A 13,546-nucleotide genomic window follows, 5' to 3' on the forward strand; every position below is an offset into this window, starting at 1 on the left:
CCCCAGTGTAGTGAAACAAGAAGAGAACTAACTCCCCGAGTTGTCCTCTGACCTCCACACGTGCGCTGTGGCAACCATAGGGCCACAGGCACACACATACGAAGTAAATAAGTGGAAAGAAAGAAGAGCAAGCAAATATCTTGCCCCATGGCTTGGCTCTCCTGATAAAACCGCAGCTGAAGGTTTTGTGGTTTTGTTTTTTCTTAACGATGCCCTTGATTCCTGCACTAGTCTAGAGTGTCGGCACCCTGAGGGAAGGCTTGTGGCAGCTGGCTCTGCAGTCTGGGGGCATCTCCCGAGTGTACAGTCTCACACACGCTCTTTGACCTTGGCATTTTCCGGCTCGATGCAGGCTGCAGGCTTGGGACCCACGTGTGGGGCCTCTCCCCAGACCTCGGTGGTCCAGACCCAACACTACTCAAAAGCCACTTTCACACATTCGTTCCTGAGCTCGCGCAGGGTCCGCCCTGGAGGAGCCCGCCGGAGGAGTCTTTCAGTTCGGTCGGTCCCAGTGGGAGGCCGGGAGAGGGGACGCCGGAGTCCCTAACCCTCGGGTGCAGGGCGCCCAGCTCGGGCGGCTCCCGGGGCAGGGCGGGGCGGGGCCGACGGCGGGAGGCCCCTCCCCCGGGGCGGGGCTGGGGCCAGCGGGGCTTGGGGGCGGGGCCGGCGGGCGGGCGCGGGGGTGTCCCTCCCTCCCTCGCTCTCTCCAGTAAAGTCTCGCGGTGCTGCCGGGCTCAGCCCCGTCTCCTCCTCTTGCTCCCTCGGCCGGGCGGCGGTGACTGTGCACCGCCGCGTCCGCCCGCCCGCCAGTATGGCCACCACCGCCACCTGCACCCGCTTCACCGACGACTACCAGCTTTTCGAGGAGCTCGGCAAGTACGGCCCACCCGCCACGCGCGGCGGCCCCCAACCCCAGCCCAGGCGTCCCGGCGCTCTGCGGCTTCTCGCCCCGCCCCCCCGGCCCTGCACCGGCCGCTGCAGCGCCCCCTCGACCCGCCCCACCCCCAGCTTTTCCCGCGTGCTGCCTCGGGGCCCCTCGGCCCTGGGTTCCCGGTCCCGCAGCCCCCTCCGCGCCCTGCAGCAGCTGCCAGGCTGCTGCACCCGGCGCTGCCGCGGGAACTGCAGCCCCGGGACTGCTCCGGGGCGCCTTCCAGCCCCGCCCCTCCTGCACCCTTCAGACGCTCCCCTCCCTCGATCCCGGCTGCCCACCGCCCCCTCCCCACACAGCTCAGGAGCCCACTCCGCGTCGGCTCCCCAGTTCCCACGCGCCTGGCACTGAGGACCCTCCCCGGCTCTGCAGTTCCAGCCCCGCTGCGGTGCCCGGGTGTGGGGAGATGTTTAGTGCCGGGCCCCGCCCCCCCGCTAGTGCGGCTTCCAGGATCCCAGCCTCGCTGCTGGGCAGTGCTGCGGCACCCCCGGCCCCTCCCCCCACCCCTGCAGTGGTCCCAGGAGCCGTGCGCCGCAGCCGCAGCATCCCCCTCCCCTCCGCACTGAGCTGGCCGCGGCCGCCGCAGCCCGGGTCCCCCGCAGCCCGGGTCCCCGCCACCCCCACCCGCGGTGCAGAGCCTGGCCACTGCAGCCCCCGCTCTGCCCGCCCCCTTAGATATTTCCAGAGCCCGAGATTGCAGCCCATTTGGCGGGTCACGTAGAGGGAAAACAGCACGGGGAAGGGGAGTCACTGTTGTCAGAATCAGAGCTGTCTTTCCTCTTTTTCCCTGCTGTCAGTTGAGATGGGATGCTGTGGGGTTAAGCCAGTTTAGCGCATCCTGAGCCTCACTTTCTCCCAGGCTTAAGGGAAATTTCTCAGGAAATCGTACCTTCTATTTAATCTCCCCTCTCCCTACTTTCAGTTATTTCTGCTGAGAGAAGACACAAGGTCTCCCCTGTTCCTTCTCTCTCCCGGTTGCCTTTGCTGGGAACCACAAGGCAATCAGTGAGATGCAGCAGGTGTGCACTTGAAGCATCGCCCACCAGTCTGAAGGCTGTTGCTTTGCCCAGGAACTAGATGACCTGGTGGGAGCCAGGCGGTGCTCCACTCACATCTGTTTAGGGCCGTGGGGCCCGCCTTACCATTCTTACATTAGCTGTCGGTTGTCACTACAAGTGTGGTGGTGGGAGCATGGCTGTCCTCGTCTGAAGTAACGTGTGTGTCACTTTGCTTGGCTCAGTGTTCCAGTTCTTTCCCCCTTATTCCCTCCAGGGGTGCCTTCTCGGTGGTCCGGAGGTGCGTGAAGAAAACGTCGACGCAGGAGTATGCAGCAAAAATCATCAATACCAAGAAGTTGTCTGCCCGAGGTGAGTGTGTTCGCCCCGTCTGGGGCTCTCTTTGAGGATCCCTACAGAGATGGGATTTCGGCAGGTGCCCCGGGAGGTGGGGGGAGTATGTGTTTTAGCACTAAGAAATAGAGTTGGAATTTCAAGGTGGGTGGACTTAGAAGCCAGACGAGGAGGTGTGAGAGAATTGGAAGTGCTCAGGGAGGGAAGGGAAAAAAAAAAAAGAGTAAGAGATGTGGGTAGTTGGAGTGGTCCCCAAAGGAACCTTTGAGGAAGTTCAAGTTCTCAGTGGAGAACTGAGAAGGCTGTATATGGATCGCTCTTAATTTAGGGTACTTCAAACCCCTCTCTTTAGGGCAGTGCTGGCTACTGCAGGCTTGCCCTGGCCCTTGTGCCCGTGGTGGTAACTTAGGGTGGAGATGCAGTAAAGGAGCAGTTTTGATGAATCTAGCCTCCCCTGCCCACCAGGCGGCAGAACAGACTCCCAAGGGAAGGAAATCGTAAACATCAAGGGAGGCTGCTCCTGGCGAGGACTTCTGGGAACAAATCTTGCCAGATGAACTTGATTCCTTTTTTTGATCAAATTACAAACCTGATGGTGAAGCAGCAGATGCAGTCTGTCCTGGGCAGAGTGCGATGATGCCTCCCGGTCTCTCAGTCTCAGTGGTCTGGTCTGAGCAGGAGCCGCAGTGCTGCCTCAGTGTTGCCTCGGTGTACAGGGAATCTACCGTGTAGGCCCTAGAGCCTCGCTTGTGAGAGTCTCGAGTACCTGAGACTGGCAAGCCAGGGACCTGTCTTTAACACTTCAGATGTACGTCTCTGAAGCTGGTATTGGGCGCTCGCCAAACTTCCTCATCCGATAAGTGTAGACCCAGTGGTGTTCACGTCAGGTGACTTGGTCTGGTTGATACAGAGGTCAGATTCTGGAGAGCTTCAGGGTACAGCACAGCGACAGAGGTTATTGGACTCAGAGAAAGGAATTAGGGCTGGGCCGAAGGACTCCCATAAATATATTAGGAGCCCGACAGATGCCCTCGGGAAGATGTGGTCTTTGGCCAATAATGTTGTGGGCATCGCTAGGGCAAGGTAATAGATGTTCCAAGCACCCAGAAGCTCTAGAAATCCAAAGAGAGGACAGTGGGCTTCTGTCCTGATGGCAGTTGTTCTGGGACCTGTTCCATGGGGCTGTGTCCGCCTCCTGGCCTGGGTGTCTCCCTTCGGCTGTATCTCCTGTCTCATACTGTTCGTGTACATTGGCTGTAAAGTTGACTTGTCTTCTTTCCACTGGGTACCTCGAGTCCAAAGCAGTGGTTGCCATAGAGATATGTGGGTGGTCAGATGCCCTCCTCCTCCTCTGGGACGGGGGTGGGGACAACAGTAGTTGGGTTCTCTGGCAGACATGCTCTGACTAAGAATGGAAGAGGCAGGCAGGAATGAGGTGAAGATGGGTCTCTCCCTGTGCCCACACAGCCTAGCCCTGGTGTAGCAGAAATGTGGCTGACATCTGGTGTCTCCAGCGGATGGTGCAGCTCCTTGCTTTGCTCCTCATCAGTGCCTACTGGTCCAGGAGTGAGAAATGCATAGGAAGCTGAACGCTGAAGGCTGGGGACCTGAAGGTAGCCGCTACGGTGGCTGGAGCGACCAACTCATCTTCTGCTGCTTCTGTAGCCACTCAGACTTACCCTTTCTTTCCCTTCCTCATAGCCTTTCTGCTTCATCCTGTCTTTCCAAACTGGTATCTTGGTGTTCTTTCCTCTCCTGAACTGGATGAGATTTGATTTCTCTGCTTTTCTTTTCAACTTGAGAATTCTAGAATAAGATCGCGTGTGTCAGGCAGCAACTCCCCCACTTGAGAGATGGTTATGCCAAGACTGAAACTTTGGCTTATGTACCAGGTTAACTTTGGGACAGAGGCTCGTGGATGTGCTCAGATGCCAAAAAGAGGGGTCAGGAATGTAGAGGTGCCATTGCTCTTTGGAGGTGGGAGAGTGGGAGGCTGTACTATTAGAGATGGTCTGCTGGTCCGTGGGTGTTGCCATAGGGGCTGGGTCAAGGTCCACACCGGGCTGGTACCTATGGGTTCAGGAGTGAAAACCATGGCTTCTTTGTAGCCTCTCAGTTTACGCTGTATATTTTATAAAGGCGCTGTAGCTGGGCTGGGTTTCACTTGCTGCTGTCTGTCTGTCTAGGGCTCTGCAGGTGTTGGATTTCTGTGTTTGGGAATGTCATTGCCCCACTAGGGTCACCTATGGGAAGGTCTGAAGAGACTTGCTGTGTTCGCTGGGATTCCTTGAGGATTTGCTTTCTCCGTGATTTTCTTTGTTGCTGAAAGGCAAGAAAGGGTAGAGAGCTGCTTTTCCCTGTTATCCATAATGAGATGGCCAAGAGGCCCTAGAGAAGCGACTTAGTGTTCTGGGTGTCAGATCTGGGTAGGAAGCTTTCTTGTGGGCAGCACTTTCTTGTCATTGTGGCCTCTGAGGTCAACAGTGGTGGCTGAGTTATCAGGTAGTCTGCTCATACAGGTGTGCAGTGAGCGTCCGGTTGGTTTTTATCTGCAGGCCTATCCACATAAGCACTGACAGCTATGCAACACCATTGCTCTTGCTTCAGTGCAGTGATGGGTAGGGACTTGGGACTTGTACAGGAGAACCCATGGTTCTAGCTTAGCTCTACTAGGCTGAAGGAGGCATTTAAAATAGGCTTGGATGCAGGATCTAGTGGGCCAGGTGACGGCAAAATGTTATTTTAAGATTTAAGAGCACCCCCCTAAAAGAGCCTGAGCCCTTATGTCTTTTTTTTTATTTTTAAATCTTCATATTCCCTTCTTATCTTTATTCATATGCATACAGATTTTCACCTCGTAGAGCATAACATTTTATATCCTGCTCTCTTTGCTTGTATCCAAAGCACATCCTCCATATTGCTCCAGTTGAAGGGCAGCAAACTGTCCTTTCTGACTTCTGTGTAGCTTCCTTGGAGCACCACAAGAAACCTCTGTATTTGGATTATTTATCTGGATTCCAGATCCGTTGACTGAAATTGATACTGGAGTAATGCCCTTGGCCTTAGGAGGGATGCTACCAGAAACAGTGCTGTGAAATCTGTTACAGCATTTGCCACATTGTTTATTGCTTTGTCTACACATTCACGTCCAGAGATTTCTGCTGAAACTAAGTATAAGAGAAGTCTTCCTCTCTTGAGGACTTGAGAGGTGAAGGGAGAGACTTTATTTTTGCTTCACTTTTGTGTAGGCAGGCCCGGGCAAAGTCACTGTTAACACAGCAAGCATGTATATCGGGGAATGAATGAAGAGGGCTAGGCAGCCAGTTGTGGTTGCTTTTGGGGTTTGGCTCCCAGGGAACTCAGAGTCAAGTTTCTGGAGCACTTGGTCCCTGGCTGACATGGGTTCCCCCATTTTGATTCAGTGGCTAGGCTGCTTTGGAGAGAACAGATAAGGATAAAGACTTATGATTGGAGGGGCATAAAGCAGTTTAGTTTATGATTCCTCTTTTCTTGTCACTAATGGCCTTATAGGACCCCTTCTGGGACTTCCTCTCAGGAGTGACTTTCAATTTCAGTGCCAATGAAGCTCTCTTTGAGTACTGGTTAAAACAGCAGCTCCCTGGCTTCTATCCACAGAAATTCTGCTTTGAGAGGCGGGGGGTCCCCAGCATCTGCATTTTTAACATGTGCTTCAGGTAACCTGTGAGCCACTCTTTAAGATATCAGTAGATGGTGGCACAGGCCAGTTTTCCCAGTACTCTAGAGACTGAGACAGGATGATTGCCACAAGTTCAAGGCCAACCCTGTCTCAAAACAAACACCATAGATAAAATCACAGCACAGCAGCAGCAGCAGCACCACCACCACCACCACCAGTGGCATCTCCTGGATTCACCACGAACACCTTTGCCCAGCCCTCTCCATGTGGCATCTCAGGTGGTCTCAGCTGTCCCATGGCCATCTGTGCAAATAAGCTGCTCTGTGATTAGGGGCCTCAGTCTGTTATCCCCGTTTGGGGTGTCACTTTGTGTCTGAGGCCGTGGCAGGCTGAGTATCTGATGTTGTGTGGTATGTTGGGCAAAGACTGTCCCTTTCTGAGTCCAGCTGGCCCCGGGGACTGAAATGGGATCCCCTTGACCGGCGCCAGCTGAAAGTCCCCACCCCCTTGGTGTTGGCCTGAGTAGCCCCCATGACATTTGTGTCCCCTGTGGTATCTCCAAGTAAGATTTTCCTGTTAAGGATCTGGGCGAGGGGAGGGGAGGAGATGATCAGGATGGTGGGACTGGAAAGAGAACAGTTAGAAGGTGTCCCGGACCTCTGGGATTCGAGGAGAGATTTCGGAGGCTCTGCGTAAAAACAGACTTTTCAGTTGAGGATAAAATAGGGGGATTTTTAGACACAGAGAAATGGCTTTCTGCATATATATATATATATATATATATATATGTATATGTATATGTATATGTATATATATATATATGTGCGCGCCTCTGGATGCTGTCCTGCCGTGCGGGGGAGTAGGGTGGAGGTCCTACCTCTATGCGCCTCTGGATGCTGTCCTGCCGTGCGGGGGAGTAGGGTGGAGGTCCTACCTCTATGCGCCTCTGGATGCTGTCCTGCCGTGCGGGGGAGTAGGGTGGAGGTCCTACCTCTATGCGCCTCTGGATGCTGTCCTGCCGTGCGGGGGGAGTAGGGTGGAGGTCCTACCTCTATGCGCCTCTGGATGCTGTCCTGCCGTGCCGGGGGGAGTAGGGTGGAGGTCCTACCTCTATGCCAAGGTTCTGCTTGGTTACTTCATCCCTACAGTCAGGACGAGAGGTGAGGAACTGTTCTAGAACAGTGACCTGTCACCTTGTCCAACCTTCCCAGATGGAACTGGGGTAACTGTGTTGGATGGGGATGCAGGTTAAAATGTGTCCCGTTCTGTAAAAGAGGACCTTGGCTTCTTCCTGTTTGTCATCATATCCTTGTCAGAAGCTGTGCTGACACCCTAGAGGGAGTGACCGCCCCATTCTTCAGAGGCTGGAGCCGGGAGAGGGGTTGGTATGGTCACCTCCCACTCCCCGTCTAGTGCTAGCTACTTTCTGAACAGCTTTGGCAGACAGAGGCTGATCCCATGGGTGCCAGAGGGTGCTGACAGAAAGAGGTGGGCACTTTGCACTTCTTGAGTGCCTCTGTAGAGGTCTTTGTCACCTGCACAGACCCAGACAGATGTTGCCTTGTGGAAACCAAAGCATAAAAGATTTGTTCAGGGTTTGTTTTGAACTTTAGATCCATACAGTTTTCCTGATGTTCAGATCTTTGGGTCTTTAAACTGTATGGTCTTTGAATCCCCTTGAGTTATAGCAACCCTCCCTGCTTTGCTCTGCGTGCGCACTCGCCATGTCTGTCAGCATCTCTGTCTGTCTGTCTGTCTGTCTGTCTCTCTCTGGACATCTGGACAGGTCTCAAGGACCAGGTCGGTCTCAAACTTGCTGTATAGTCAAAGATGACCTTGAACTCCCGTCCTCTCTGCCTCCAGCACCACAGACACCTCTAAGCCCAGCAGAGGAAACCTCACCCCGTTGCCTCAGTCTTCTGTATCCACATCTTTTTGGGCTCTGGTTGGGGCACTTGTAAGCCGCTCCCCTCACACACATCATCATTTCTACTTCCTGGGCCCTATCACCGTCAGCAGCAGCAGATTCCCATCTGCTCCCCTCTTTTCTCCTCCCTCTCTTTCCCCTCCCCCTCCCTTGCTGCTGCCCTGGGAGGAGCTATTTTTAGGGGCTGCTTCCTGGGATGTTTTACTTGGGGCTGGTTACCATGAAGGAAATGTCACCAAAACAGTGGGCAAAGGCTAGGGGCACTCACTAGGGGCATGGAGCTGACCCCGTTTTGACCCTTAAAAGTAGCCAGAGTGTCCACAGGCAGAGCCTTGCCTTCTTGGGGCTTGCCAGTGACCCCATGGGGATTTTGTCCATCAAAGCTGGCTTGGAGCTTGAACTTTAGGCCACGTCTTGGTGCCTCTTGCCTTTCCCTCCTTGGTTAGCCTTTCCTTGTCTTAAGAGCCAGAGGCCATGTTGAGGCTCTGGACTTTCTGTTGTCTGATTAAAGCCATTTGTGTTAAAGCTAGAGGCAGGGTATTTGTATGTGTGCTGTCAGGGACAGCCAGAGGGGTGACATGGGTATATTTCAGGTACTGTTCCCCTGTATTCATAACCATTAGTTAGTTCTGTTATACGCTTTTCGAAGGCATTAGGAGACCACCTCTACCTACGGTCAGAAACCAGTGGGGCTGCCAGGGGCTTCTCACAACCGATGTCGAGGTCACAGGCACAGAGGTGCAGAGGGAAAGGGAAAGATGTCATTGAGATTGGAACTCAGGAAGAGTCCTTGTAGCCGTAATATGACCATGTGTCCTTTCCTACGTGCAGAAGGTTGTGTGTGTGTGTGTGATAACAGACCTCTTATCTGAAGCTGGTGCAGCTTCTGTGGTTTTAGAGAAATGTTGCTAAATCAGTGTGTAGGTCCATGACCAGTGCTCTTGGTCTTCTAATCCTTGAGAAACGAAGGCAAATGTACTTGGAGTAGGCTTCTCTTGGGCAGGAGAGAGGAGGCAGAGAAGTTCTGTGTGCCGCTCGCTGCCTTACTGTCTGATAACCATTCTGCTCTTCTTGCTGTATCCGGTCACTCCTACTGCCCTGCCTGTGAAACTGGTGTCCTGGACTGAGGACCTGGGCAGAAGGCTGAAGAGGCAGTGTTTCCAGTTATCCCTGTTTCCCAGGGCCTGGCTCTGCCTTAGGCTGACTGCTGGGGAAAAGCTCAAGCAAGGCTGGGACAGGCTCCTAAAAAGGCTGCTTCTGCTTTCTGATCCTGACGCTACCTACCTCTGCAATTAAGGGGGAAACCTTGCAAGAGGGCTGTCTGTGGTTGTAGCTAGGCTGAAGGCCTGCAGGGTGGGTCTCCATGGCAATAGCACACAGGCAGGCAGGAAGTGGCCCTGTGCAAAGCGGGGAAGTGGCTGTTGTCAAACAGGAAGGGGGGGCTGGGCTGTGGGGTAGGAGGAGTCTTACAGAAAGGTGGGTGAGAAGAGGGCCAGCTAGGGAAGATCCAAGTTACCCTGAAGTAGTCATTGAGGAAGGGAAGGAGGCTGGCTTTGTGGCAAGAGTACCTGCTGGTTTGTCCTTCCTTTGATAGGCCAAGCCTAGGCCTGGTCCCACCATGTGGACCAGGCAAGCTCAATGGCTTCACCCCTTTTAATGTCGAGGATGCTGTGTTCAAGAAAGGCACTCTACAAATAATTTTCTTTTCCTGCTAGTGTAGAGCACTTGTGTTCTCACCGGTCCCGAGGAGACTCTACAATAGGAGGTGTGGGGAGAAAGAGATGAGATGTGACCACCAGAGAGGTCAGGCTGCCATGGTGTAAAAGACTGTGGTAGGCAGAAACCACATGGCTCACTGAGCAGAGAGCTCGGGGATGGCAAGATGCCATAGCTAGCAAGACTGAGGAAGAGGAGGTATCTTGTGGTCAAGCACTCCTGGGCTGGCTCGATCTCTGAGTGCCCCCTCTTGCCTGTCTTCATCTGCAGACTGCAGACTTGCACAGGCTTCACGTCTGGGTGGCAATGGAGGATTTCATGGGAATCCTGAGAAGTCAGAGGGTTCTGTTGGTGCGTTCAGATTCAGTGTCTGCCCAGGAGGTGAGAGTGGGCCTGACTCTTGTGGAAACTGGCAGTATAGATGAGCACAGGAGCTGGGGAAATGGCTCCGTAGTTAAAGTAGTTAAAGTGTTTGTCATGCAAGCATGGGTGAGGGCGAGAGTTCGAATCTCCAAGAATTCGCATAAATGCTGAGCTGGTATGGTGGCCCACCTGTAATTCTAGCCTCGGAAGACAGAGATAGAGAATCCCCAGAACAAGCTAGCTAGCTGGCAAAACTAGCCAAACCTATGAGCTTTGGAAGATTTGATTGAGAGATCCTGGATTAGTGTAAATAAAAAAAGTAACAGGGGTTGGGGGGGTAGGGGAGGGATGCCTTTAATCCCAGAATTATGAGTTCAAGACCAGCCTGGTCTACAGAGTGAGTTCCATTGTCATGCCAGGGCTACACAGAAATCTTGTGTGATGGGTAGGTGTAGGGGTGTGTGTGTGTGTGTGTGTGTGTGTGTGTGTGTGTGTGTGTGTGTTGCCTTCATATGCATGTTTCACATGCAAAAATGTATACATATGCCCATGTGTATGTACACATGTACACACTAGGGTGGGGACACACACACACACACACACACACACACACACACACACACACACAATGGACAAAGGGAAAAGAGAAGAAAAGCACATGCAAGTTCAAGAGCCCTGTTTCCTGTTTATCACCAGACCCTTGGAAAAGAGTGTGCTAAGCACTCTACCATGTCACCTCTTTTAAACCTCAGTTATTGCTCTTTCTGTTCAAGAAATGTGAAACTACAGACTGGGGTTGTGGCTCAGTCAGTGGGGTACATATGGAGCAAGTATGAGGTCATAGATTAGATCCTAGGCATATAAATGAGGTGTGGTCGTACCTAACAGGCAGGAACAGAGGGGTCAGAAGATCAAGGACAGTTTTGGTTACATACCAAGTTTAAGGACAGACCATCTCACCATAAATGATTGGATGGGGGCTGGAGAGATGGCTCAGCAGTTAAGAGCACTGGCTGCTCTTCCAGAGGTCCTGAGTTCAATTCCCAGCAACCACATGGTGGCTCAAAACCATCTGTAATGGGATCTGATGCTCTCTTCTGGTGTGTCTGAAGAGAGTAATTCCCATACATAAAATAAATAAATGTATCTTAAAAATAAAAGCAAAAAATACCCTTTAATTAAAAAAAAATGATTGGATGAATGGGTGGGTGGGTGGATGGGTGAGTGGGTGTGTGGATAGGTGGGTGGGTGGATAGGTAGGTGGGTGGGTGGATGGATGGATGGATGGATAGGTGGATGGATGGATGGATGGATGGATGGATGGGTAGGTGGGTGGGTAGGTGGATGGATGGGTGGGTAGGTAGGTGGGTAGGTGGATGGATGGGTGGGTAGGTGGATGGATGGATGGATGGATGGATGATTGGATAGATGGATGGATGGATGGATGGATGGATGGATGGATGGATGGATGGATGGATGGATGAATAGGTGGGTGGGTGGATGGATGGATGGGTGGGTGGGTGGATGGATGGATGGATGGATAGGTGGGTGGGTGGGTGGATGGATGGATGGATGGATGGGTAGGTGGATGGATGGATGGATGGATGGATGGATGGATGGATGGATGGATGGATGGATGGAAGGGTTGAATCCTGTCCGAAAGGTGATTGGCTCATTTGCCTCCTTTGGGTTTTAGTCATCTTGCTGAGGTTTCCCCTGCACCTTACTTAAATTTAGGCCTTTCTTCTCTGTGCCCTCCCCCCACCCCGCCCCAGCATGTCTGCCTAGCGCTAACTTCATGTCTAGTGAGTTTCTTGAGTCTGTGTCCCCACCATTTCTCCTGGCCTTTAGAACACTACCTGTCAAGTATTTACTGAAGGACTCAGTAAATACTTTTCGAAGGCATGAATGAGACTCAGGCCGTTTAATAAGTTAGTGGAGTGGTAGCCTTCCAAACCCAATGTGTTAATTGCTCTACCTTGTGGCTTAGACCCAAAGCAAAGACCGAGCACAGCTCTGGGGTTCCAAGAAGCCATGAGTCTTGCCAAGAGCGTGAGGCTTGGCTCCTTGGGAAGTAGGCTTGAACTAAGTGGGAAGATGTGTTCTCTGGACCCTGGGCAAGCCCCCTTAAGGAGCCAAGAACCTCTTGTCTTCGCCCTGCTCTGAGTCACTGGTAAAGCCATAGCATCCGACCTTATTTTTAGTGCTGCCGCTGTTGTGGGGCTGTAACCATTAAAACAGTAAGAGACTTAAGAGAAGAGATAAACATTAATCTTCTGGGCCTTCCCTCAGCTGCCACCTCCGCCTTACAAGATGCTGTTCTCCCACACCTGCCCAAGAGCTGTGGGTCAAGGGTGGTGATCTGAGTGGTCAGAGATTGGGTGGGTGGGTGGGTCTGCACCTGGTGCAGTTGGCTTTCTTGATGACTTGGTCTCAAGACTGGGGCTGGGAGAAAATGTGGTTTGCCCTGTCATATGTCCAGATATGGGAGGAGCAGATACACCCCCACCAAGCAGGTCTATTGCTGCTTCCTTGAGTGTTGGAGTTGGTGGAAGTCTGCAGCTGTGCTGTTCTACCAGGGACCAAGGAATGTCTTTCTCCCTGGCACCAAGGGATACCAAGAAGTGTTGGACATTGAGAATTATCCAGGGTTCTCCTGGCTAAATCCTGGTCCTTGGCCATGCTGAACCTGAAGGTGGGAAGAAAGGCCTGACCCAGATCTTGGGCAGCTGGGATGGATTAGCTGCGAAGCAGGGACTAATGTCTGCCTGTCCCTACCTCTTACGAAGCAGAGCTGTTTCTAGAGGGGAGGTTCAGGATGAAGCTGAGGGTGACTGGAAGACATTGATTGTAAGGGAGTCCCCTCCACTCTGCCACCTTTGCAGTCTCTCACAGTGACAGGCTGGCATTTGATGCCCTTCTTCCTGTTGACTGTTGAACCTCGGGTGACTTAACCTCTCTGGGCCTTAGTTTAACCTTCTAAAAAATCTGGCGAATACCTTTGATTCCAGCACTCCCGAGGCAGAGGTTACCTGATCTCTGAGTTCCAGGCCAGCCTGGCCTATATAGAGTGAGTTCCAGGACATCCAGGGCTACACAGAGAAACCCTGTCTTGAAAAAAGCAAAAACAAATAAGGAATAATCATACCCACTACCTGGTAGGGCCATTGAGTGGGTTACAGGTTAAAGTGACACTTTGCTGTAGAGAGTAGAGGTAACATAGGAAGAAGTCCCTATCAAGAAAGTGAGAGGGCTATGGGGGTAGCTCAGCTGGTAGGGGTTTTCTAGCTTGTTCGAGCCACGAGTTCAACCCCCAGTGCTGCACAAACCGTGTGTGTAGTATACAACTATAATCTTAGCACTCAAGAGGCAGAGGCACGAAGATAAAGGGTTTGGCTGTGCAGTGAGTTTGGGGCCAGCCTAGACTACAGAGCAGTGGGGAATGAGTGGTCGAAGCCTCCTCACCCTCAGCTTTCTGTTACTTTCTCTTTTTATGCCTCCGTTTCCTTATTTATGTAATGGAGCAAAACAGATCCCTTCCTCTCAGAGTTTCTGTTGGGATGAACTGTCCCACATCCCTGACTCTGCCTGGCATTCAGTAAAGT

At 52.6% G+C, this 13,546-nt stretch overlaps 1 protein-coding gene across 36 annotated transcripts in view; it reads left to right on the forward strand.

The window, feature by feature from the left end:
- The first annotated feature begins 658 nt into the window (after positions 1-658).
- Positions 659-13,546, forward strand: part of Camk2g (calcium/calmodulin-dependent protein kinase II gamma) — a 59,073-nt gene continuing 46,185 nt past the window's right edge. For 13 of the 36 annotated variants that reach the window (XR_010057798.1, XR_010057800.1, XM_008770489.4 and 10 more), the window contains exons 1-2: positions 666-876; positions 2,201-2,295. Coding sequence is in view for 30 of the 36 variants with exons in the window: in XM_008770489.4 (XP_008768711.1) it covers positions 812-876; positions 2,201-2,295 (160 nt within the window). In the remaining 6 variants the exon portion in view is untranslated. Of the gene's footprint in view, positions 877-2,200; positions 2,296-3,574; positions 3,891-13,546 lie in introns of those variants that run through there. The other 23 variants (XM_063273933.1, XM_008770490.4, XM_008770488.4 and 20 more) reach the window with 12 other exon arrangements.

Source organism: Rattus norvegicus, chromosome 15 (genome assembly GCF_036323735.1).
Source record: "Rattus norvegicus strain BN/NHsdMcwi chromosome 15, GRCr8, whole genome shotgun sequence".
Lineage (NCBI taxonomy): Eukaryota > Metazoa > Chordata > Mammalia > Rodentia > Muridae > Rattus > Rattus norvegicus.